This window comes from Manacus vitellinus, unplaced genomic scaffold (assembly GCF_001715985.3).
Source record: "Manacus vitellinus isolate BGI_N305 unplaced genomic scaffold, ASM171598v3 scaffold_0_pilon, whole genome shotgun sequence".
Lineage (NCBI taxonomy): Eukaryota > Metazoa > Chordata > Aves > Passeriformes > Pipridae > Manacus > Manacus vitellinus.
In genome coordinates this window covers 52506854-52530697 of record NW_021938789.1, presented here as the reverse complement: position 1 = coordinate 52530697, position 23844 = coordinate 52506854, and the positions used below count along the sequence as shown (strand labels likewise).

General features: G+C 42.9%; 1 protein-coding gene across 8 annotated transcripts in view; it reads right to left on the bottom strand.

Annotated features, from left to right (window-relative positions):
- Positions 1 to 6977: 6977 nt before the first annotated feature.
- Positions 6978 to 23844, bottom strand: part of WDFY3 (WD repeat and FYVE domain containing 3) — a 132558-nt gene continuing 115691 nt past the window's right edge. For 6 of the 8 annotated variants that reach the window (XM_018073410.3, XM_018073370.3, XM_018073397.3 and 3 more), the window contains 12 exons: positions 22541 to 22632; positions 21994 to 22206; positions 19270 to 19417; positions 18089 to 18243; positions 17517 to 17675; positions 15891 to 16070; positions 14646 to 14828; positions 13917 to 14013; positions 12613 to 12942; positions 11836 to 11947; positions 11200 to 11397; positions 10545 to 10665 (listed from right to left, as the gene is read on the bottom strand). In XM_018073410.3, coding sequence (XP_017928899.1) covers positions 10545 to 10665; positions 11200 to 11397; positions 11836 to 11947; positions 12613 to 12942; positions 13917 to 14013; positions 14646 to 14828; positions 15891 to 16070; positions 17517 to 17675; positions 18089 to 18243; positions 19270 to 19417; positions 21994 to 22206; positions 22541 to 22632 — 1988 coding nt within the window. Of the gene's footprint in view, positions 10666 to 11199; positions 11398 to 11835; positions 11948 to 12612; positions 12943 to 13916; positions 14014 to 14645; positions 14829 to 15890; positions 16071 to 17516; positions 17676 to 18088; positions 18244 to 19269; positions 19418 to 21993; positions 22207 to 22540; positions 22633 to 23844 lie in introns of all 8 variants that reach the window. The other 2 variants (XM_018073365.3, XM_018073382.3) reach the window with 1 other exon arrangement.

Below are 23844 nucleotides of genomic sequence, written 5' to 3'. Positions count from 1 at the left end.
CCAGCCAGCTATTGGATGAACCAGGCAGCAATCTGCTCACCTGGAGTCCTGTAATCTTCCCACATGTCTCAAAGCTCCGACAGGGTAGTTTCTGCTTCTTGTCTGAATTCACTCACTCTTTCCTCCAATTTATTTGTTGGAGGACCGGCATCTTGATCAAACCTTTCCCCTTCTTCCTCCTTCCTTTCCTAATTGATGATACGGACCTGCTTTCTTCTTGACCACAGCTTCTTTTGCACTCCTGGGGCAATCCCTGTAGTTGCTCCTGTTGTTGGGTCCTGCCTCAACCACAGCCCCGAGAGCACTGAACTGTGTCTCCATAGGCACAGGCCAGGCCCCAGTACAGGGTGAGGGGCTGCTGGTTTTCACTGGGGTAAGGCCAGGCCCCCTTCCATCAGGTGACACATCAGTTTTCCAGGGTTGCTTGCCTATTCAGGTGCAAAGTCCCAGGCTATGGGAGGTGATATCTGTCTTAGGAACCTGCCCAAATCCTTCCACACACCCTGCCACCCAGGGAATGCCGCCTCAGGGCGCATTTCAGTATTGCCTCACCCAAACCCTTCTCTTACACCAAGATGACATCGGATTCCACCAACCCACAACACACCACCACTGTTGGTTAGTACTGTTCACAGCTCACGTAGGCGTGAACAAGAACCTCTGGAACCTGCACAGTCATCCACAACAGTCCCAAGTAGGGAGAGGGAGATGAATTCCCTCATCCTCTTACGGAGATGAGACAGCTCCCATGGAACAGCAAGGCCATCAATGCCAGGGACAAAGCCCAGAGCCATTGTTTGTACTAATGTGTTCCCAAGTTCAGCAAAATAAAGAGGTAAGCAGTGCAGCCAACAAGCTCCATGACTCACACAGGAGCTTCCCACTTAGTAACTGCTGTAGCTGTAGCACACTGGAAACAAAGCTGCCCTTGTCTCGTGCCTCACATCGGTGCCAAAAAGGACCGTGGAGAGTTGACCTTGTCTGGACATCAGGAGCCCACCAAGCTGCTCTATCAGTCCCCTTCTCAGCAGGATAGAGTGGGGGGAGGAAATAAAAAGGAAAAAAACCCACATTGGCCAAGACCAAAGGTATTTTAATAAAGTGGATTAAATAAAGATTTAGTCTTAGTGTCTGGCCACTTCCTGGGATGTAGGGCTTTAAGTGCACTGTGGTTGCTCTAGAAGACAAATGGAACAGCAAATGCTGTTGTCCTCCCCCTCCTCCTAACTTTTTTTGCAGGGCAGAATGAGGGGGGAACGTTGGACAGACAGTGCTGATGCTGTGGGAGCATCGCTCTGCAGCAGCCAAAACACTGGTGTGTCACCAGCCCCCTTGTAGGTACCAATGCCCAGCCCAGCATCACGGGGCTGCTGTGGGGAATGAGCTCCATCTCAGCCAGACCCTGTGCACACTTCTAGGTTTTCTTCTATCTGGTCACTAAGCCTCCTGCTGCCTGTAGCAGCTCTGCAAGCAACCAGCTGTACACTCCAGGGACCAGCAAAATGCTCCTGCACAGCAGAGAGCTCCTTTCAGCTTGAGGACAAAGAGCAAATTGTCCTCACAACAGCAGCTGCCGTCAGAGAGGTTTATTATTCCAGGGTATTGCAGGATCTCACACTTTGAATGAAAAGAAATGGAAACTGTTTGCTCTGTAGCTCACTGTCTTTCTCGTGCATCTGATATTTCAACAAAAAGAATATTTTTTTTTTGCAGACTGAATCAAAGATTAAGGGTGACCTACTGAGCAGACCATAACAAGGGTTTGCTTTTCCCCTGCCTTTTAGGGAATGGATTCCAAAGCCCAATGGATCTGATAAGAGTATTCTTTTGCCTGAACACTCCCCCTGAAGCAGGGCAATCTCTCACTGTACAGGCGCTGCAGGAGGGGGAGTTGTGGGTGCAGAAAGGCAAAAAATGCTGTCCAGCTGGGTGCTCATTTTTACTGTAAGGATATGGAAGGCAAGGGGGGAACCTCACATTGCTGGAGTATTAACTAGGAGTGGTGTTCACACAGTAGCTGAACAGAAAGAGCAGGTGTTCAGAAACCAGCTTAGTTGCTGCCACCTGGAAAGGAGGGGTTTGTGCTTTAGAGGGAACTCACAAAAATGTCATTTGGAGCCTTGATTTAGGAGACCTGATCTCTCTGGGTGCTGAACACAGTGCAAGAGACTAAAAGGGGGATGAGATCCAGTAGTTCATTTAATATGGGCCTTCAATGCAGTCAGTCCCTTTGGACCAAAATGCTCAGGGCTGGAGAATAATGATGGAGCACAGCTTGTGCTTGAGAATTGGGGTGTGGAGCAAAATCAATATCACTGCTTTTTACATACTTGTGGGAAATAAAAATTATGAGGAGTTTAGACTCACCACAGGATTTCTGCTGACTTCGACAGGATCAGGGTATCAGGCCACATTTTCTGTCTCGGCAGGTGGATGTGCTGTGGTCAAAGGCACTGGGATTTCTACCTAAGGGAGAAGCACAAAACAACAGATACCCGTGAAACTTGATTTTTTTCTTGAACAACAGTCAGTTGGGCAGTGCTAGGTCATTGGTCACTCACCCAACAAGCTGAATGTATGGTACAGCAGCACTCCGGGTATTCCTTGGTTCTGAAGCTGCTGCTCTGCATGCAGAGATATCCATCGGGACCCAGGACACCGAGTGCTTGGGCAGTGGTGTGTGTCATAACTTTGTACAGACTCAAGTGCAATTGCATACATTCATTGCATAGTTTGCCTTAGGACTGTGTGTAATTCCTGTGGTTTGATGTTTATCTTTGATGTAATCATTGTCCAAATTTCATGTGCTACTACATTTTATAGAGCTGTCCATTTTCCCTTTTCTTTTTTCTTTAAAAATATTTGTTCATTTTCATCAACTCAAAGCTACAGCAGAGGAGATAAGTCTGTACTGGAATGCTTACAAGATCTTGTAATAAAGAATTTGCTTCTAGGAGTTGTATCACTACAAATGGATTTTTCTACTTCCCCTGCACTGCAAACTACCAGAAAAGTTTCATCTTCTCAAGCTGTGTCATGACCATCCTGTTAAGCCCCCGGCCTCAGTCCCTGCCATAAAAAGCATGTGATAACCAAAGCTTTGCCTACAAAGACATTCTCCCAGTGATAACCAGTGCAAAGTACCTTCTGTCTCTGGGCTCTGCTGCATCAGGGCGACATGTTCTAACTTGCTATTTTTGTCTGCCTGGGCGGCTGTCACAGTGAGCAATGTCATCCTGTGACACAGCACGAAGAAACAAATTGGGCCTTCTCAGGAAAAGAATGTATTTTTGCTTCTGCATGAATCAAGACTTTTCTGTTGCACTTTAAGAAAATAAGAGCCAAGGGTTTTTACCTTATCTGCAGAAGTAGCCCTGAGATCACTAATATTTTTAATTAGTACAGATTTTTCCAGCTGGGCTCAAACCTATTTTATGCTCTCTCCCTTGAAATAAGCAGCCTTGACTTCACTGAAGTCTTAGCAGTTTCCTATAGCTGAGCCCCAGCCCTCCCTTTCAGGACCAAAGTGAGTATTTTTTTTTCACTGAGCTAATCTCAGGGTCTTTTTTGTTATCCTTTGTGGCCAATCCACATCTCAGCTCAGTTTGGAGCTGATCAGCTCTTAGATATCATGGTGGTATCGTCACTGCTCAGATGGGTGAATTTTGAGAGCTTGGGTAGCGCGTCGGGAAACCTGCTGGGCAGCTCTGCCCTTCCACAGCAGTTGGGAAATGGATCCCAGCTTACTCTGCAGTCGGAGTATTTGTCCTGTAACGAGTATCCCTGTGACCTGCTGCTTTGTCTGCAGGAGAGGAGAGCGGCTGGATCCCAGCAGCACCACAGTGGTTCCCACCCAGCTTCATCAAGATGGTGTGGGGAGAGTAGCCAAGCCTTAAGAGCGGCAATCTTTGCTGTCACAGGCAGAAGCTGGCCCCTGGGAAGGGCTGGAAGCTCTTCCTGGAGCTTGTGTCAACACCACCCCCTCGCAGCTCACCTGCACGGGGCGGGGGTCGTGGCTGATGGCACAGAGCTTTCGTCACTGCTGTTGGGCAAGAGCCTTGCCACACACATCCCCCATACCTCAGTATTCACAGCAGAAACTTACTCTTGCCCAGAGGTTGTCTCTGCTCTAGCACAGTTCTGCCCAGCAGAGCAGAGCAGGCGGCAGAGGCTGCAGACACTGCACTGGGAGTGGGGAGGGAGCTGCCCCTGCTACTGGGAGGAGGTGCTGGTGGATCAGCCAAAGGCCCAGCTGGATTTGGGCTACCACTGGCCCTCAGCAGCCTGGGTTTACCTTTTACTTTTTTAACGTGGGTGTTACTTTTTTTTTTGGTCATTTCCCTCCACGACTTCACAGCTTTCCCTATTTGTTCCCACTTCAAAAAAAACTTGTCACATCTCCTGCTGGCCTGCCCACCTCACAGCATGGAGGCCCTCGGCTGGGGCAGTGTGCCAGGGGCTGTGGCACACTCTTGAGCAGGCATGATTGTATTTAGGTTCATCAGTGGCCACGTTCAAGTTTTGGACCCGTTTCTTGCCCTTTTTTGGGGCCAGCCACACACTATGCACTGTCACTCAATTCCCTCAGGAACAGGGCAGGATTTGGCTCCCAGCACATCACTCCCACTTCTGTTCTTGCATACCCCATCCTCCCCGCGTGGTGTGGCACACTGACCTCACCAGTGAATCAAATCCACGTCCTGACGTGGAGATAGACGTGTCCCACTGCCAGCAATTCTTTAAAAACACAAATACATTTTCTATAGCACAGAACACTTGAGCTTAGAAAAGCAGCTCCAGACCTCACCTTTCTGAACTGTCAGTGTTATTGCAACTGTCATGAAAATCAATTTGGTCACAGCAAATTGGCCACAAATTGGGTTTTACCTGCTAAATTGAAGGCCTGGCCCTGGGCAGTGCTTCTGCCTGGTGGGAGCTGTGGTAGAGCCAGAGTTAAAAAGGCTGGTGCACTAACCATGAGCTGCCCAATCACTCACCCACTGCCTTGTTTCACTCCAAAACTGGCTGCTGGACCAGCTGACGCCTGTTGGGATTTTACAGTTCCAACACCAACATTAGAGCTGCCACAAATTCCCAGAGCACCTTCTCCCAGACCCAGGTTTAGGGCAGGAAGCTCCCAAAAGGCTATGGCTTTCCTTTTGTTTGGACACAAAGGAGCCAAATGAACTCTCCCAACACCTGATTTGCAACTGGGACTCCAAGTTGCACTGTCTTAATGTTGACACTGAATTCTGTGCTCCACAGGGCAGGGGTGGGACTGCACTTTCCCAGTCAAAAGGTCCATCAGGACTGTGGCCCCTGCCCTATGCTTATTCCTGGCACCTCCACTCTCCATCATGCCTGGGGGATGCCAGTGCTTCCCATGCTTTGGCCATGCCTCTCAGTTTGTGGCTTCACAACCTGTTTGGGAAACAAAAAGGGCAATTTTTTTGTTGTTGTTTCACCAAGGCAGGCTCTCCAGAGGCCTGTGGAAGGGAGGTTTTGAACACGCCAAAGACTGGCAGAGGCTGAGAAGAGTAGGTGCAGAGGTCCACATTGGGGTGCAGAGGGCAAGGACTGCAAAACTACCTCATGGGGCTGGATCACCTTCCCACAGTGGAGCCATGCCCTCCATCACATGACAAACTGTGGAGAGGAGGCACTGCCATGCACTCTGCAGGCAGGATGGGACACTGACAGCAAGTTCTCTGTGTCATTCAAAAGGCTGCACCAAGTTAAGCCCATGTTAAGTGCTTTAACATGGCACAGGCCAAAGAAGGTGGTCACATCATTTTTTCCCAGGGAAAATAAAGTTGAAATACTCCGTATACTAAATGATCAGGCTGCACAGCCCAGCCTGGAGCTACTGTTAGTAAGGGTATCTCTCCCCAAAAAGAGTGGGAGGTGATGCCAGACCCCACAACCCACAGTCAGCATGGTTACCTGGCTCAGAATGCTTCGGTGAGGTTCATCCATGACCTGCTCCATGACAGCAGAATGCTGGGCTGCAGCTGTCAGCATCTGCAGCCACGCTGAGAATCACAGTAACTCCCCATAACTGTTAGAGAGAAAGCATTTTTTTCAGTGTATGGAAAGACTGAAAATGTGGAAATGCCTTGAACCTATGAAAAGGGGATGTTACCAATCCCATATAACCAAGACATGGCTTAGGAAGGGCCATGAAAATGGCTTCTATAACTACTGCTCAAGAGCACACCAAAGTATAACTAAAAAGATCCAAGAGTTCACAGAAGGAGTCCATGTGAAACACAGTACACACAGACAGTTAAGTTCATTGGTAGGTGTTCCTTTTTTTTTACACCTAAAGAAATCACCTGCTGTCAAATTCCAAGAATGCACTGTCAGGTCTGGTGCCCATCAGCCAAGGAACAGGTCCAAACGCATTAAAACCCAGTTTTTAGTTGGGAGATGAACTTGTGGCCACCAGTGCTGGCACTGCCAACATGAAACCTCACATTCTTTAGCATTACCAGCTTAGAAAAAGGTATAAAAATGGATTGAAGAATTAGAAAAATGCTTCAACATTTGGGGATCTTAGGCTGTTTCTTACCAGATAAGGTCAAGTTCTGCTCTAGTAGTTATTCTCTCCTTGAGGAAGATGATCTAAACTGGATTTTGATACAACCTCCTTTTTTCCACTGTTCTTATCCCAGTATGACATATAGTTATTCTGTCTGCTTTCTCTATATTGGCAGAGCCTATTCTTCTACACATCTTCAAATTCTTAATTCACACTCTACAGTGACACAAAGCAAAAAAGAATAAACTAAGACATTATTTCCAGCTGCATCATTATGGATGGCCATACCCACATTCAGAAAGCAAAACTGTAACAAGCAATAGAAATTTACTCCTGGTGATAATACAGAAACATGTTACTCATTAGTTACCACTCCCGGGTTAAAAATGTTTATTCAGCTGCAAATGTTGCATCTTTCCAACAAATGCAAACCAGCTTTTTGGTGGTAAATAGCAGGTATTTATTTGAAATGAAAAAAAAATACTTCAGTACCTGAACTATTGCATTTAATCATGTATTGTTGTAATTGTGTTACTCTACCTTTTTGCATTGGAGACAAATATACAATGAACATTCAGATATCACAGATTGCACACTAGATAGTAAATCGTCAGGCCTTTTACGTAACCACCAAAAAACAGATATTGGATTCTGCAATATAGTACAAAATTCCACACTCCAGTCTTAGCCAGTTATCTTCAATTTACTCCTGATGCTGTACAAATAAATGGCCATTTAACTAGGGCTTACAAGTTAATAACAGGACAAAAAAAAATATACATTGCACTGACACAAAAAGTCAGCTGTGTTAATAGTCATGCAACAAGTAACCAAACTTGCTGAAATTAAAAATACTTTCTAAAAACAGTTTTAACTGCATAAGTATTTTATACACAGTTCATTTACTGAAACAAAAGGAGTCTTTAAATGATACAAAGCAAATATAAGTTTCTACCAATTTTATACATAAGAAAGTGCAAAATAACTTATCTAAAGTGTTTTGCTATTGAACTGATGAATGTTGGCTGGAGGCAGCCAACCCCCTCTCAAAAGCATGACATTACAGTTGCACACTACATACGAATGTTAAGAGTACATGGATAAGTTTACTACAAAGAACAAGGCAGGAGAAGACATGTGAGGTACTTGCAGAGAATATAGTCTACCAATGTTAGTGTACATGAGTATATTTTCGCTCAACAGATTTTTACATGGAAAACAAAGCAAGTATTTGCCTTAGAAGCTCGAATGAAATGGAAAAAAACCCCCACTCCCACGTGAACACAACAGTTGCCCACAGCACCAGCTGCCAGAGGAAATACGAGCAGGTGTGTTTTTTCCCTCCACCTCCAGCAAGAAAGAATGTGGTTTTTTGGAACAGCACAACTGAAGAATTAGGTAAGAGGGTTGTGCTGGTTTGTTTGCAAAATGTAAACTGGGACCTCTACACTAAGGAAACTGTAAAGAATAATGAATTTTTTTTTTTAGTACGCTGCCAAACATCAAAGGTGCACAACACCACCCGTGCTGGATGCAGTTGACCACCTACCTCTGCATTGATGGCCTGCTGCCCCCGTGAGCCTGCATTAGCACTACATGCCAACTGCTTGCTTTTAGTGTTAAGATTGTATCAGTGTTACTGCCATAACCTTGTTTTTATTAGGGTTTAATTATGTGGCTGTACAAGTTCCAGTCCACAGAAAAGAAGGCTTCCTTAAATTTGGGTTTGATTTGAAATCTGGAGGCAAGGGGAAGAAAAGCTCTGTGGACTCAAAGGCATTTAGGAGTTGTTGAAACAGCCTTTTGCTCAAACGGAAAACATTAAGGCCACTAGCCTGTCTTCTGAACTATGCTGGTTTTGCATCATTTTGGGAAGGGTGAAGGCAACGTTAGAGAGAACAGCTGAACACAGAAATTCCAGTGCTCTGCACGTGCTTACCAAGGACCTTTTCCTGTTTTTAGGGTCAAATCTGTAGGGTAGCCAGGCAGTGTGGCTACTTGACCATCACTCTTTGGATCCAAAATTTGGGTCAGCTAAGCTCAACAAACCTGCATTTACTCAACAGTGTGCAAGGGCTCTAGAGAAGCCTTTCTGTTCATTTGGGGACCTAGTACACATACCAAAACAGGAATATATCTCATTTTACAGACCAGCACATACATAATAAACAAAAAAGTATCAAAATACATATTTAACCTTCAGTGCATAAACATGTGATACCAGGGTAAATAGTAGGTGGTCAGAATTAACAAATTATTCACTGCTAAAAGTTCAAATCAAGAGAAGACAGGTGTGCCCCCACAGTGTCAAGGACCTTCTTGGAAGGAGCTCACACCAGCACAGAGGGCATTTTTGATGGTGTGATTCTGATAACAGCAACGGTTTTAATTATTTGCCATCCCAGGGCCAGAGTCTGCCCAACTCATTCCAAGTGAAGTTGTGAGCGATGGCACTCACTGAAGTAGTAACAGAGCAAACACGAGGCCACCTGTCTTCTGTTGGTCTGGGCCATATCCCTACTGCTATTTAGAAGAATCCATTGTGAATATACCTAGATCAGTCTGTCACCCATTTACAAAATATATACACATACGTTAAAAACCAAAACCAAACCGAACACCAGCCTGCTCGCTGCCCTCCCTCTCCACCCTCACCCAACCAAAAACCCACTGGCAAGACCTCATGCAGAAATTAAGTCCACGTCCATGGGCCTATGCAATGTACGTGTTCCAATCCCAGTGGATATCAGTGTCTCTACTTCATCCCACATGTAGTGCAAAATAAATGACATAGTAGTAAAAAAATACTGCAATTAAATTCATATTGGAACTTAAAAACCATAATGGAAATCTACTGCTGTCCTCAAGTTGATGCCATGTGCTGAAAGACAGAGAGGGCTCCGAGAAGCATTTCTGACATGACTAAATATGACCCTGTTTTAGAGCAATGCCTATTGTTCCAAAAGGCTTTTTTTGCAAACAAGCTACAGGACAACAGCGGTTAAGTTTTATGCACAAGGAATTCATTCTGTACCTATCTGCAAGCCAATTGCTATTGACTAAAGAAGGTAAAAGCTGGTTCTTGCACTGCATGAATCAGCTGCTAACGAACAGTAAGTAATTAATAAAACTGCAGCTCTGACATATGTATAAAAGAGGCCTTATTAAATATGAACAACACTGAGGTGGTAAATAGTTTGGTATAAAATGCAACACAAGTGTACAATTTAGTTCCTGGTTATCTTACAGCTAGAATAAAATACTCCAAATTCCTATTCTCAAAAATGTTTTGGTTTTTTTTTTTTTTTGAAAAAATCCATGTAATTCTATGAATAGCCTCACTTAAATTAAGATACTGTGGGCAACTGAAAGAACAAACATGCACAGACTGGATTTTTAACAGAAATACACATAATGCCTTCGAGTTTTCTGGTTTGTTTTTTTTTTTTTTTTAAACATTCGTATTTAAATTGATAGATGAGATAAAGATGCCACACAAAGTACAGTGGTTAATCTGAAGTCCCATGTAACAGGCAGTTAAGTTCATATTTAGATAAAAAGGCCATTATACCTATTTACAATATACACAGTTGCTTGCGAAGAAGGCAGATTTACAACTATCTTCTAAAAAGCCTTCCCCTCCCCCTCCCCCCGAATAAGATGACTAGCTCTACAAAAACAAGACAAGAAGGGGTGTTTAGGATAAGTGAGGATTTTCTCCATAGCCACGTCACATAGGTTTAGGGGTTGACAGTTCTGTTGGATTTGCGGTTACTAATCATGTCTTCCTGGGCCTTGCTCTTCATTTTGCTGTCAGCCTCGTTTACCTTCTGTCAACACAAACCAACTCAATGATCCCTTTTTACTTTTAGTGCTTAAAACGCAGTATAAACGTAAGTGTAAACAGACAATATTCTAATCCCTTCCGGTCACCGCACGGTGCTCTCACTAGTCCTTGGAGTGACAGCGGGGCTGGATGAGGGCTCCGTTTGCCGGGACTCCATCAATTTCTGGGCCCCTCCTCTGAACCCCGCTCGTGCTGCAGGTTGTAGAAGCAGTTCTGGCACACTCTGACTGGTGAGGAAATCTTCAGTCGTTTGATTTCAGATTGGAACCTGCTGCACCTGGAGAGAAAAAAATAAAGCATTGCTTAACACAGGTCCCCTCCATTTCCATGCGTTTTCTATCCAGCTGTGTAAACTGTCATCATGACTTCAAACACCAGAAAATTTCCAACCTTATCTTGACATGGAAATGCAATGCAACATGGCAGAAGCAGAATTTAACTCATATGATTGCCACAGAATCAGTGCAGTGACTCTGAGTGACAGTTAGAAACAGCTGTTGTCACCAGTTTAGACTCAACGTAGAGCTACAGAGATGAAACTAGAAAAACCATCTCTGACCCAGTGGACCAGAAAGGTTCCACTCCAGTTCACGGATAAGAGGAACTCACATACAGCCTCCATGTCATACATCTTCCTGTCTGAGGCTGCCTTCCAGTGGCTCCTAAATCAGCATCCTTACAGTCCTGCACACAGTTTAAGTCGGTAAAGGAAACCTCAATCTTTTGCCAGAGTTCCGTGGCATGCAACAGCTTTACCCAGCCTAAAATTCTGCATGGAAAAGAGCCCAAAGGAGACTGCTGGCTGGCTTACTTCTGGCAGAAGAGCTGTCCACAGTTCCTGCAATGGTGACGCCTCTCAGTGAGTGAGAACCGGACGGTGCAGCCCGAGCAGCTGTCTCCCCCCTCATCCTTCACCCAGTGGTCAGCTGCGGATCGACCCGGCTGATCGCTTACAGACCAGCTGAACACCCTGCCCCGGCCATCCCCAATAAGAATCCTGCTGTGATCCCTGCAAGAAAAAAGCAAAAGCATTCCTGTAACAACTCTGGCACAGTAACACGCAGACACCGATGGCTGTTTGTACATGTCAGAGACAGTATGATGTTGAACTGTTGCATAGTAACTCACATGCCAATTAGCCTGGTCTGACTGAGAAACGGAGCTACAACACTCTATGTAACGTAATACAGCTGAATAAATCTACTTATTTCACTGTTTTAATCTCAGTTCTTGAAGAAGGCTGCCCCAAACAGAAGCATCACAAAACAGCATTGTGCAAAGAGCAATGGCTGGTTGGTACCACTTGATCCCTGTATGGGCTATTCACCTAAGAGCTGGACTTGATGATCCTTGTGGGTCCCTTCCAACTCAGAATAGTCTGTGATTCTGACACTTCCTGCTGACAACACCCAAGAATGTTTTAAGCAATAGCTTGTGAGCTACTCACTTGGAGATGCCGAGTGCAGTGATTTCTGCTGGGTGTGCGTTGTCTTTGCGATCGAATGCCGTGTGCATAGTTAGTTTGCTTCTAAACACCAACTGGCGCTCCCATCTGTATCCTAGAAATGAGTGGGAAGGAGGAAGGGATAAAGCAAACTTGTTGGTTCTCATTTTTGTTCCCTCCTCCCCCAACACTTCTACATGCAACTTTGCAGAAAGAAAAAATGTCCCGCTGGAGATCACTCTCTATGGTTCAAGTTTCACTCAGGGAAAACAGTTTTCCACTGCTTTCCAATGCATGTATGCATGGAGAGGATACACAACAATGCACAAAGCATCCAGTTTCTCTGAGTCCACTTGGGAGTTGCATAGAATGGGGACACAGTGAAGCCCTGTACCAAAGCTGGAAAGGACTGGCATAGCCTCACTTTCTTTCCTTTTTTTTAATTTATTTTAACCATTGTATTGTGTTTTTCAAGTAAAGACTTAGATTTCCAACTGTTGTTAATTTTCTTCATAAAAGGTCATATGATGCTGTGTTTGGGGTATGTGACTACAACAGTTTTGATGACATTCCAGTGCTTTGCCTATTTTACAGTAGTACTTGCAGAGTGTCTTTTTCCCCACTTTGCAACCTATCCCCTCTCAGGAGTTTGGAGGTGTGCAGTAAGCTGGGAGGGGGCACAAGGTGTACAGCTGAATCAAACCAACCTAAGGGATATTCCACACCGTATAACATTACACTAGGGAATAAAACCAAGGAGTGTGCCCAATTTTTTTTTACCTGGTTTAAGCTTGCTGTAGTGCCGTGCTTCAGCATAGCTGGGGTGTGGGTGGTTAACCTGAGCATGGGGATGCATTTTTGCTTGTCCCTCAGAATAATTCACAAAGATAAAACCATCTTTCTCATCCAAGCTGAGCTGGTCTGACCAACGCCTGGAGTCATCAGAGCCGCTGTCTGCTGACCACGCTGCTGCTGCTCTGTTGGATGATGACCTAGGCCTGTGGCTGGTGCTGCCTGGTTGACTCTGGCTCTCTGGCAGTTTTGTGTCTTGGCCTATGCATGGATCATCTGCCTCGGAGTCACTGCTGTCCTCTTCATGGGCTTCCTGCCCTGGATTCACACAACAAGAGAGATGTTGATAGCAAGGCTGCCCACAGCCTGCGCTTTTGCCTTATTCAGATACTGCCACTGCCCACAGCCCAGCGGGTACCACCACTGCATGGCGAGAGGGAAACAGCATGCTGGCATCTCAAAGCCTTTGCAGAGATTCAGCTCTTGCCAGGAATCCCACTATTCATCCCTTTTGCACTGGTCTGTCAGAAAACAACACTCCTTAGCTGAAGTTATTTCCTGCAACAGTCCACCTGAGGTAGGCTATGACAGACACAACGAGCAAAACCTTCAAAAACACTCAAGTCGGCAAAACCTTTCAGCAAAACTTACACAAGCACAGTCAGCTATGCTGAAACTGTCTGACTGAAAAATATGATGCACATTTGTTAATACAAAAAAGCAATTACCAAAGACATTTATACTCCCACTGACACAGAAAAAGAAAGTTGCATTTATATAATGATTACTAAAGAGTATCATGGTTTGGATTTGGATCTGGATCTCATATCTTCAATATGAAGAGGGCAAGAGGAAAATGAGATAGCAAACAATCAGCAAGCGCAGATCAAAATCTTCCAACAGGGGAAAATTATATCCCTGCTTGCCTAAACAGCATGCTGTTCCATCAGTAGATGTTTTTAACTCTGTTGTTATGCTACAATTCCATTTCAGACTAAAAGAATATGTAGCTTTTGGACAATGGTAGCATCTACTGGGTTCACCAATAGCACAAATAACCACACAGAGAAAAGTTCCATCTTCATGAAAAAAGCTATGATGGGTAACACTTTTTCTTACTCACAGCAACATGAAACTACCTTGGGCAAGGTGGTGAACAGAACTCAGATACTCTACTTATTGTGCCTACTGTCTTTTAAGACAAAATCTCCATCATCCATTCTGCACTCTGTAACCACAGGATTTCACCTACACATAGCAAAGATCAGATAAAAGGCAAATACAAAACATACCTATTTGTGCTTCCTGACAATCCTCTGGCATTTCCAGCATCTCTACAGGCTCTGGAGCTGGTGTTTCTGGTACTTGTAAAAATTCCATCCGCCAGAACTGGAGGGACAAGGGATAGGCAAAGTGGCACTTTACTAACTTTTGTCTTTCTTCTGAGCTACTTATAGAGTTAAAATGGGTGAGTAGAACTGTATATTTGCACTGGTAGCATGCAAGGCAGGTCACATCCCCTTGATTTTGGGGATTAGATACTATAAAAGGACATCTGTGTTCATGTCTGAACCCACTCCACAGAGCCATCTCACCAGCAGACTCTGTTTACGGCAAGCCCAAGGCTGCACACGAAAGTACTGAAAACTGGGTTAGACTCACACTGATCAGAGATGACACTAAGTTTCTCTTTTCTTTCCAGGCAACAAATTGAAATGCCTCAGGCTATGTAAAACAAAAATGGTGAACAAAAACTACAACCTCCAGGCACAAAAGCTAGTGACCAAAATGTGACCAAAACAGAGTAGGAAGGAAGATGTTTGTTACTGACCATTCCTAGTTACCACATCCCAATGGGTGCACTGAAGGGGAGAAAGAACTGCTCAGGTGAAACACCCAAGTACAGCAGGACTGCTTTTGGTACTGGCCAGGACACTGTGTTGGATAGACTTGGCTTCTCTAAATACTGTTACTACTAAGGTGTAAACTTAATTTTCCAAGCGGCGATTCCTGGCACTTACCCGGACAACTCCATCCGAATGCCCCGTTACTATGACGTTCTGGGTATCCCACTCATTCATCTCTGACACAAAGCAGCACATAATTTGCTGGCTTCGGCCAGTGAAAGTGTTGACACTTGCAGTAGGGCTGCCATTAATGCTCCACACATGGATGTAAGTGCCAGCACAGGATACAATATCTCCCTGCAAAGACAAATAACACCTCAATACAAGTCTTCAGCAAAAATATAAGCCAGGTTCGATCATAAACCAAGTTCAGCCAAGTTCAGGTTGGCAAGAAGTTTCAACTTTTCAAGAAGTTTTAGTCGAGTTGAGTTTGGCCACCTGAAGAAACCTTTAGGATTATATGCCTTTTTTTTTTAATTATACCTAGAAAATTAGACTTAGTAGCAACCTATTTGTTGTATTTACAGGGTACAGTGAGTTGACCAATTCCTCCACTACTCACAGCATAACAATCCAACAGCACATTTTCAATACTTTCCCTTCTCAGTTTCCAAAGACTCTGCTAATGTTGACGCCTCTCTTTTTCACAGACATGTACCACCTTAAATTTCATTTGCTTCCTTATTGGGAACAGTCAAAACTAGTATAGAGAGAAAACAGGAGCTGCAGTCTAAAGCACTGGCAACACTACAACCAGACCACTAACAGCTAATAAGCTGTGCCTCTTGCTACCCCCCTCTGTGCATTACAGCCCCATTTTGTCTTGATTTCAATCACTACATCTGCTCCAGTTGCAACAGGGTCCATCCAGCCCTGCTGACCATGCATGGGAGCTGCACAAATGATGACCTGTAACTCATAGGACCACCAGGCATACAAGCTTTTAGGATGTGTCCATTTCCACTACAACTGGCACTGCAGCTTCACCCAAGGTATCTTCTGCTTCCTTTATGTTAAGCTTAAGAGAAGTCAGCCAAAGTCACATATCAAAACCTTTTCTTAGCTCCTGTGGCAGGTTTGACAACCTATTCTGAATGTCACACTAGCTATACTACTTCTAGCACTGTTAATAACCTCTGCTGAGCTCAAGCTACTCTGCATGGAATGAATCCATGGGTAACTCTGGACAAAAGACACAAATTATTTCCTAAACCAGCTAATTAAGTTTTCAGATGATTTATATGATTTTTGACAAACTAACAGAAGAGCCCAGTTTGTTTTTCCTCGGTTTAACAATTTCCTACTCTTGCTACTGTTCCCACATGGAATGGCATTGAATGGGTGGCATTTGGTTCTTACCGTTAATTCATTTATACAGAGAGCTGAAACTGGAGCCCTGTGACCTCGAAGCTGCGTTAGAAAGGAGAGTTTATTCAAATCCCAGATGATGCAGGTGCGATCCCGTGATCCACTCACAATTATGTGATAAGCCAGTGATGCTGTTAAGCATGTGACAGTGTCAGTATGACCCAGTAATGCCTGCAAAACACAAGTCAGGAGGAACAAGCTGAAATCAGGAGAGAGCACAAAAATTGCACATTAAACCCTCTTATCTGGAAGATTCAGATAATGTAACATGAATATTCTATCAGAAGATGCAGCTGCCTTACAAGCATTCAGTTGATAACTATTTTCATAATTGAAAATGATAGACTAATAATTTTTTTCCCATTTAAAAAGTACTTTGTCAAAACAGAATTTCAAGAGTCTAATGGCATAGAGCCTTACACTGGGTAAAAACCATTCTGGAGCAGTAGCCTGTTTATAGGGTCAGAATGTGTTCCAGGCTGCACCTGAAATTACATTCTGAGAACAGAAACTAATGGCTCCTTTATAAACTTCTGTTGATGTTTAAGAGAAGATAAAAGAGACAAGAAAGAGCTGCAACCAAAAAGGCAAAGTGAATTGGAAGGAGGAGAAAAATACAAGTGTCTACTCATATTAGGCCCAACTTTTATATTTTAGGCTTAACTGCAGCATACTCAGTCACAAATCATTGGCTGAAGTACAGTAGATGGCCTTCAATATACTACCCTGAAATTTAACATACAGTGTTTTATCTTGCACTGTTCTGAAGTAAAATACTTTGGAAACACAGCTCTGTACAGTTGTTAGATAGCGAGCAAGGGAAGTTATTAAATAATTCTCTAAATTTCTTAAGTTTGAGTGAAAACTTTTCTCTAACAAAAAGTCCTACTGTTAAGATGCCAACAGGAACAGTAACACTCTACAACCTAACTACCTATAACAATTATACACAGTTCCTAGAATATTTGGATTTAGTTAGGGTTGGGTTTTCTTGTTTGTTTGTGTGTGCATTTTGTGATTTTTTGTTTGTTTTTTCCTTAGTAAACACAAAAACCCTCTCTGCACTTAGCTGCAACTGACTTTAAAGCCCAGCTGCTTGCTTTAGATTAGAACTTGCTGTCTTGAATTAATAAAGCAAGAAAAAACTTCAGGTGATCCTAAAGAAGTATACTCTGCTCCACAGACATTACTGCCAGAAAGACAAAAGTTTTGCACAGAAATGTAATTTGAACATTTTTAAAGAAAAAGTAATTTAAAAAAAAACAATTTAAAAAGAGGAAAATTAACCTTTAAGGTAGCCTCCTTTCACCGTCCTTCCTGACACAGTTTTTAGATGGGGGGTTACATATAACACTACAATAAAGCAGATCATTTCACAAAACACACCTGTACAGTTTTGTTAACATCACTACCAAAAGCTCCTGGTGTTCCACTATCCTTAGATATGATGCCATTTTAAAGATGCATTTTGCCCACTTTCGATGCAGATCTGTACCTCGACTCCTCCCTTCTCCAAAGATCTGCTGGACTCATGGTTTCAAAGGTTACTAAGGGAGAAATAATAACTTTGATCCTGTAACATTAATTTAAATAAAAGGCATTTTTACTGTATTTTACCTGTTTCAGTGTGAGGGCTTTAGCCTTTTCTTTGGAGACACCCATCTCCCACACACACACTGCTGTGCTTGTTCCTCCAGTGATAACAAGTTTGGGGTTGGGGCAAATGGCACACAGTATCTGACCCCATTCTGACAAACATTCGTAAACTATCACTGCCTAAAAATAAAGAAAACAAAGAAGAATTACTTGCAGGACCAGTATTTGGTAGGATAAAAAACAAAAACCTGACTGCCACCTTACATTCATTAAGTCACTAAGATATCACTGCTACCCCTTACGCAGTTTTTCCTCAAACACAAGCAATTCCAACCTCTGCCTCTGTAAGATGCCTCCTGAGGTAATATAAGATGAGCTTTAATTGCACAGATTTAATTCATTCATATTAGTTGGTTTATGTTATTCTGCCAGCGCTCCGATGAAGAAAACCAGGTAAGGAGCAAAAAAACTTACGCGGTACAAAATTATTTCATTCACATGTGAAAGAAATTTCCACTGCTGGATTTTTTTCCACTATTGAGTACCAATTGCTTTGGTACATTCAGCACCAAAACAGATTTCAGATTACCAACCTTGTCTGACTCGTAGGTACCCAGTCTGCAGCTGAGGTCTGCATAGCCCCAAGCAAAGGTTTTATTCCAGGTAGGTGGGATGAGAACCTTATTCTGTTCTACTGCCAGAATGCCTTTATCAGTGCACACAATCTGTCCCACAGGCTCCTTGAGCTCTAAAAAGAAGATGGGGTTATGTTTTAGTGCTGATCCCAATAAGTACCTGCTGTTCTGCAAAAGCAAGGTCTCTGTATTGGCTATTTATACAAATCCTTGTTTCAGCTGCAGTGATGACAACTTTTGCTTCACTCCTAACAAACACAGACCTAAGCACCACCAGCAATGGGAAGAATACTCTGAGGACCACAGACAGCTCTGATGCTATCTGTGAGGCTGCATAAGGTGTTCCTCAGACAAGATGCCTGTGGTCATTAAAAGTGATTGCAACATTTTTGACACAAATAAAAACAAGCTTTTGATATTGATTCCAACACCTTGGACAAACATTCCCACAAGCTGCTTTCCTGACTACAGCTCGTAGTGTCCTATTTGTTTTTCCCCAAGCTTTGCAAATATAGATTAGTTCTTTCTAATTTCCTGACTCAGAGTCTACACTTAAGCCCTACTATGCCCTGTGTAATAGTACATCCTCTCTTTTTACAGCAGGCAGGCACAGTCACTGACTCAGCTAGGAAAGAAATCACTGTATAGCATTTACCTGCCTCACAGACAATTAACTTTTGCTCAGTATAATGTCAAATATTAAGTCAAAAACCACCTTCTTTTGTCTCAGTGCAGCTACCAACACCACCCTTTCCTGCCAATACTTCTCAGTATTTCTTGGCACTGCAACAAAGAAGCCTTTTGCCATGAAAATCACAAAAATTGAGGTTAGTGCAGGCCCAGAAGCAACATACTCTGAATGCTGTTTGTTAAACTAAAACTCTGTAAAGAGGTGCTTGGGCCCCATTTTATCCCTCTGTTTAAACAAAGTTATATTAAACTGGTGCTTCCCAAGTACACTTTAAAGCAGCTAAGAACATAATTTTACACCATTAGAGTATTTTAAATTTGCCCTTCTCACAAAACTACAGGCAGTAGCAATATCAGAACTAAGCAAAAGATGAAAAGGGACTATCTTGCTGAAACTCTGAATGCTTGGAAGATGAAACAGGAACAATTACTGTGGCTTTACAGTTTACCTTTCACTGGAGCAAGAGATGGCCTCAGGTTGTCCAAATGATGGAAGAAAATCTTGTCACCTGTGGAACCAGGAGGCACAGAGGTTCCCACAGCCTCTCCATTCAGTCGGCTTCTAACACGCTTTGGTGGGTGTGGTTTTTTGAAGAGCTGAAATTCATCAAGAAACTAATTACGATCAAAAATTACAGGCTTACAAGGGCACAAGCGTAAAAAGATCATAAATAAGTCCAATTTACCTCCTAAAAATTCTGCAGGTCAGCAAACGTTACTTAACTTCTCTCGTATTCACTAATAACTTACGGCAATCATTTCAAAAAAACTTCAACAAACAATATGAAATCCTCCAAGGAGCAAAGTTTTTTTTAAAGCTGCTCCCAGCTGCAAAAGCAGCTGAATTAAAGCAAGCAAAAATCCCAAAGCTGATGCATAACGCGGTAAGAAATTCTAACCCATGGTAAACTGAAAGCTAAGTTTTGGCTTTGAAACAAACTGCGTCCCACAAACAGCAGCTCACTCGCTTGGAGGTGGTCAGGCTACCAAAGAACAGAGTAACAGCATGGGTGGGTGTGGAATGGGACCCCATATGACAATCATGCACAAGAAAGGCATCTGAGTCCCTGATTATCTTCTGCATAGCTTTTCATTATGAGGGGCTGAATTTACATTTTATCGCTTCAGTGACCATTCCAGTGTTAAACAAGGCAATCGTTGCTTCTAATAAGCCATGTTCATCAGTGATACACACTAAGGTTTATCACTTGATAAATTAATAATAAACACCTTAGGTGGTAGATGCTATGTATTACAATATGTAACTCACAAACATAAACGTGGAGTGGTATTTTGCAAGATTTCAACAGCTCTTTCACAGAGAGGCTACTACAGCACTGAAAGGAGAACTGAAATTCCAATGCTGAAACTTGTTTTCCTTTGAGCCCCTCGAAATGTGCTACCTGTTTGCCTTTCCAAAGCAGAGGGAACATGCATAAGCCTGAGGTAGCTGAACTATGACGGTGTAGATGTGTTTCTACTGCTTGTACCAACCCCCTGGGTACAAATAACAACACAGCCTGCATGCCACCCCCCTCCCTGAACGATAGCATGCCTCCTGTCTGGCTGGGCTATGGGAAGACTGAGAGAGAAGGTCCATCATACAGTATTTCACATGGACAACGGATCTCAAAACTCTCCAATTCCAGCAACAAAAAAACCAACTCCTCCTTTGAATGACTGTTCCTCTTGCTTATTCATTTTGCTCTGCCCCTCAAGGTGTGGCATCTCAGGCCCGTTGCAGTCGGTGAGAGCCCTCTTATAAACATCACATCAGCTCTGCAACGTTTTGCATCACAGACTTTTAAAATGGAAAACCAAACTACAAGGTGCATTACTAGTGTAAGAGATGAGATAAAGAAGATGTAGTCTCCATGTTACATCTCCGTGCAGCAAAGAAGTGAAAAAGGGCAGAGCCCTTTCCTGAGACAGCCTGCCCTGGATCCTCTGTGGAAAGTCAGAGGGTAACAGAAAAACTCAACAGTCACATAAAAATGTGCTCCAAGAGCACTCACCACCAAAAATGACTGGAAGAAGTTGAGTTTCCTGACTTTATTGCAGCTTATTTCCTCATGCAGTTTCTGGTAGATCTCACCACATTCGTATCCAACAGACATTGGAAGATTCAGGCAGACCTTCAGACTCAGCTGCAATGCTCTTCCACTGCCCTGCCCTGCCCCACCCCTATCTGTTCATCTGGCTTTAGCTGGACCATGTCTGATTATCATCACAACCCAGTGACTGGTTATTATGTAAGAGGAGAAAACCCTGCAGCCACTGCATAATTAGATTATTGAGAGAGCACAAGGAAGGAAAAGGAGAAAAGCCACAGAAGACAGATGAACAGTTCTTAGCCTTCCTTCCAAGCTGTGAGAGACCGACAGCTGTCAGTGAGTTGCCACAGGAAATATCCCGTGGCTGTCCTAAAACATTAAGTGCTGAGAGCTGAGTCTAAAGTTTCCAACACATTGGTGGGGTTCCCAGTGAACTGCTGACTCTAAAGAAATGCACAATTAAAAACCAAAAAAAAAACCAAAAAAAAACCCCAGTCAATCTCCCCAAACCTAAAACCCCACAAAGTAAAACTTTAAATTATTAAATGTAATATTAAATCTAATCTCTTAAAGAGAAAAAAAACTTTAAAGCTTTAAAATGTGTCTATCTATCTCAACTACAGCTGTCCTACAAGAGTCATAGCTTCTTAATTAAAAGTCTTAATTTTTTTTGCAACATATTCTTCAAATAAAAGATGTGGCCAAGCCCTGTAGAACGTCAAGAGACTGGTGTAAAAAAAGGAAGCATAGCTATTATAGAAATAATTTTTTTACAGGATAACCTAAAATACCTAAACACTAGGCTTTACTTTGAAACTACATTTTCACTCCTCCCCTCTAACTTTGCAGCAGGAACATACTTTTTTTTTTTTTTGATATTGATTTTTAGAGTTGAGTTATAATTCATTTTGCCTTTAAGGATGTAAAGGGGAAAAAAAAGACATTTCTAATCTCACAGGGAAAGCCTAAAGTTAATCATTGCATCATGTATGACAGAAATGTAAATGATTTCATATCACTGGAAGAACAAGTTTTACTCCTAAAACACCTTCTTGTTCCACATTAACACATTTCAATTTAAGTGTTAACCGCAAAATAAGAATTCTACAAAGGGTATACCTGCTTTGGTATCTGTCCAAAGTTATTAATGAATCCTATGGTAGCTGTCTCTTTTAATGGGTCATTGATGTTATATATGTCCACTTGCCCCTCATAGAAGAGATGGTGAAAGACATTTACAGCTTCTACTGCAGCAGGACCTTGCTGTTTATAGCCAAAGATCAAGTCAATCCACTCATGCAGGTGTGCACTCACAAAGTCACATTCCAGAGCCTGAAATTCAAAGGGCATGCATTAAAACTAGATAGACTGGTCATGGGTTGAGCTTACTACACCTGCCACAAAGAAAAATGCAGAACATATTCTGACATGTTTTTGTTATGTTCTGATACAGCTTTTCACTGAAGCAAGTCTTGCCTCAATGTACTCCCTGGTCAAAAAGGAAGGGGAGGAAACGCTGGTTCTACAGACCTTGACAACAATCAGCCATCAACCCTGAACTCACAAACTGGTTGCTAACTGTGACCACACAAACTGAGCTTAGATTAATATGCAGTGGAAGGTCCCAACTGAGGTTTTCTATTGTCATTACTAAAGTGCAAATTACCTCCCGATGAACTCTGATAAATTCACGAGGATCTCCTTTTGCCCACGGAGGGAGTATGACATCACCAAGTTTAGTGCCATTTTGTTTGCAACCTATTAAAAAGACAAAAATGAAAACAAAAGCTTGGAGAGAAGCACTGAAACTGCACTGCAACAGCAAAGGTGAAAAATATTATGAAAAAAAATTCAAATTCTAACACCTTTGTTTCATAAAGGAAGCCATTTTTGTCTTTTCTTTAAAATACTATGTTGTTTTTAACTGTCAAGCAACAAAACATGAAAAATTCTGCCTTGGTTGTTCATGCAAGACGGCTTGCAGGAAGAAGAATTCAAATATTCCATGCTAAGTTTTCTGAAGAAGTGTTTCAGCATATGGTCTTCAAAACTAACATTACTCTTCTAGCTAGTGGTGTTGATTAGATTACACATCCTCAGTCTTCAAAATGCTGTAATGTACAGTCTGAATTCAAAACCTCTATGTTTCTCTTTTAAGTGCTCTTGGAACATGATTATTTTGTCTATTTTTCTATTTAAGTAAATTTATGCTTTTCTCTTCCTGTCACAGGAAAGATCCACTGCCATGCATGAAAGTTAATGCAAACACCAGCCAATAAAACAGCCCTCTGTGATCACTGCACAGCCAGAACCTTGTTGTGCCAGTTTAGCTCCCACCTGAGCAGCCAACCCTGCTACTGGGAACTGCTACCATAGCAGCTGCCCATTTTGCACACAGAGGAATCAGCACAGCAAGGGTCATTTTCTTATCTTCTCTTTGACTTCATTGTTCTCATTCTGTGAGGAAAACTGAAATAAACGTGCTGGTCCCAATTTAAGAGAGGGCAATAACCTGTATTTGGCATCTGCTTAGCATGTATATAGCAATGACATGTCAAATGAGTGTTTTTTGAAGAAAATAAAGCCCAGTATGAGACAGTGTAACAGCAAACTGTACTGAGAGACCCTGGCGGAACATCACAATACAAACATTCTGTGTCATGTAATGGAATTATTGTTCTACCCATGAGAATGGCTACACATCATAGGAATACAGGCTAAATATTCGTTTCCTAACAATGAGCAGCTAACTGGTATCCTCCCCAAGCTCCATGTCCAAGGATATAGGTGATTCCCCTGGGCATGGTCTGGGCACAATACATTCATCCTGCCCTGGACAGCCCCATTCCCACTCTGAGCATTAAATAGGGGCATATTGTGATTACCAAAAATGTACTTGGTGAGACTTCTCAGTTATGTACTTGTGCTGTTGCTTGTTAGGTTCACAGCACAGAGCTCAGAATATAAGAG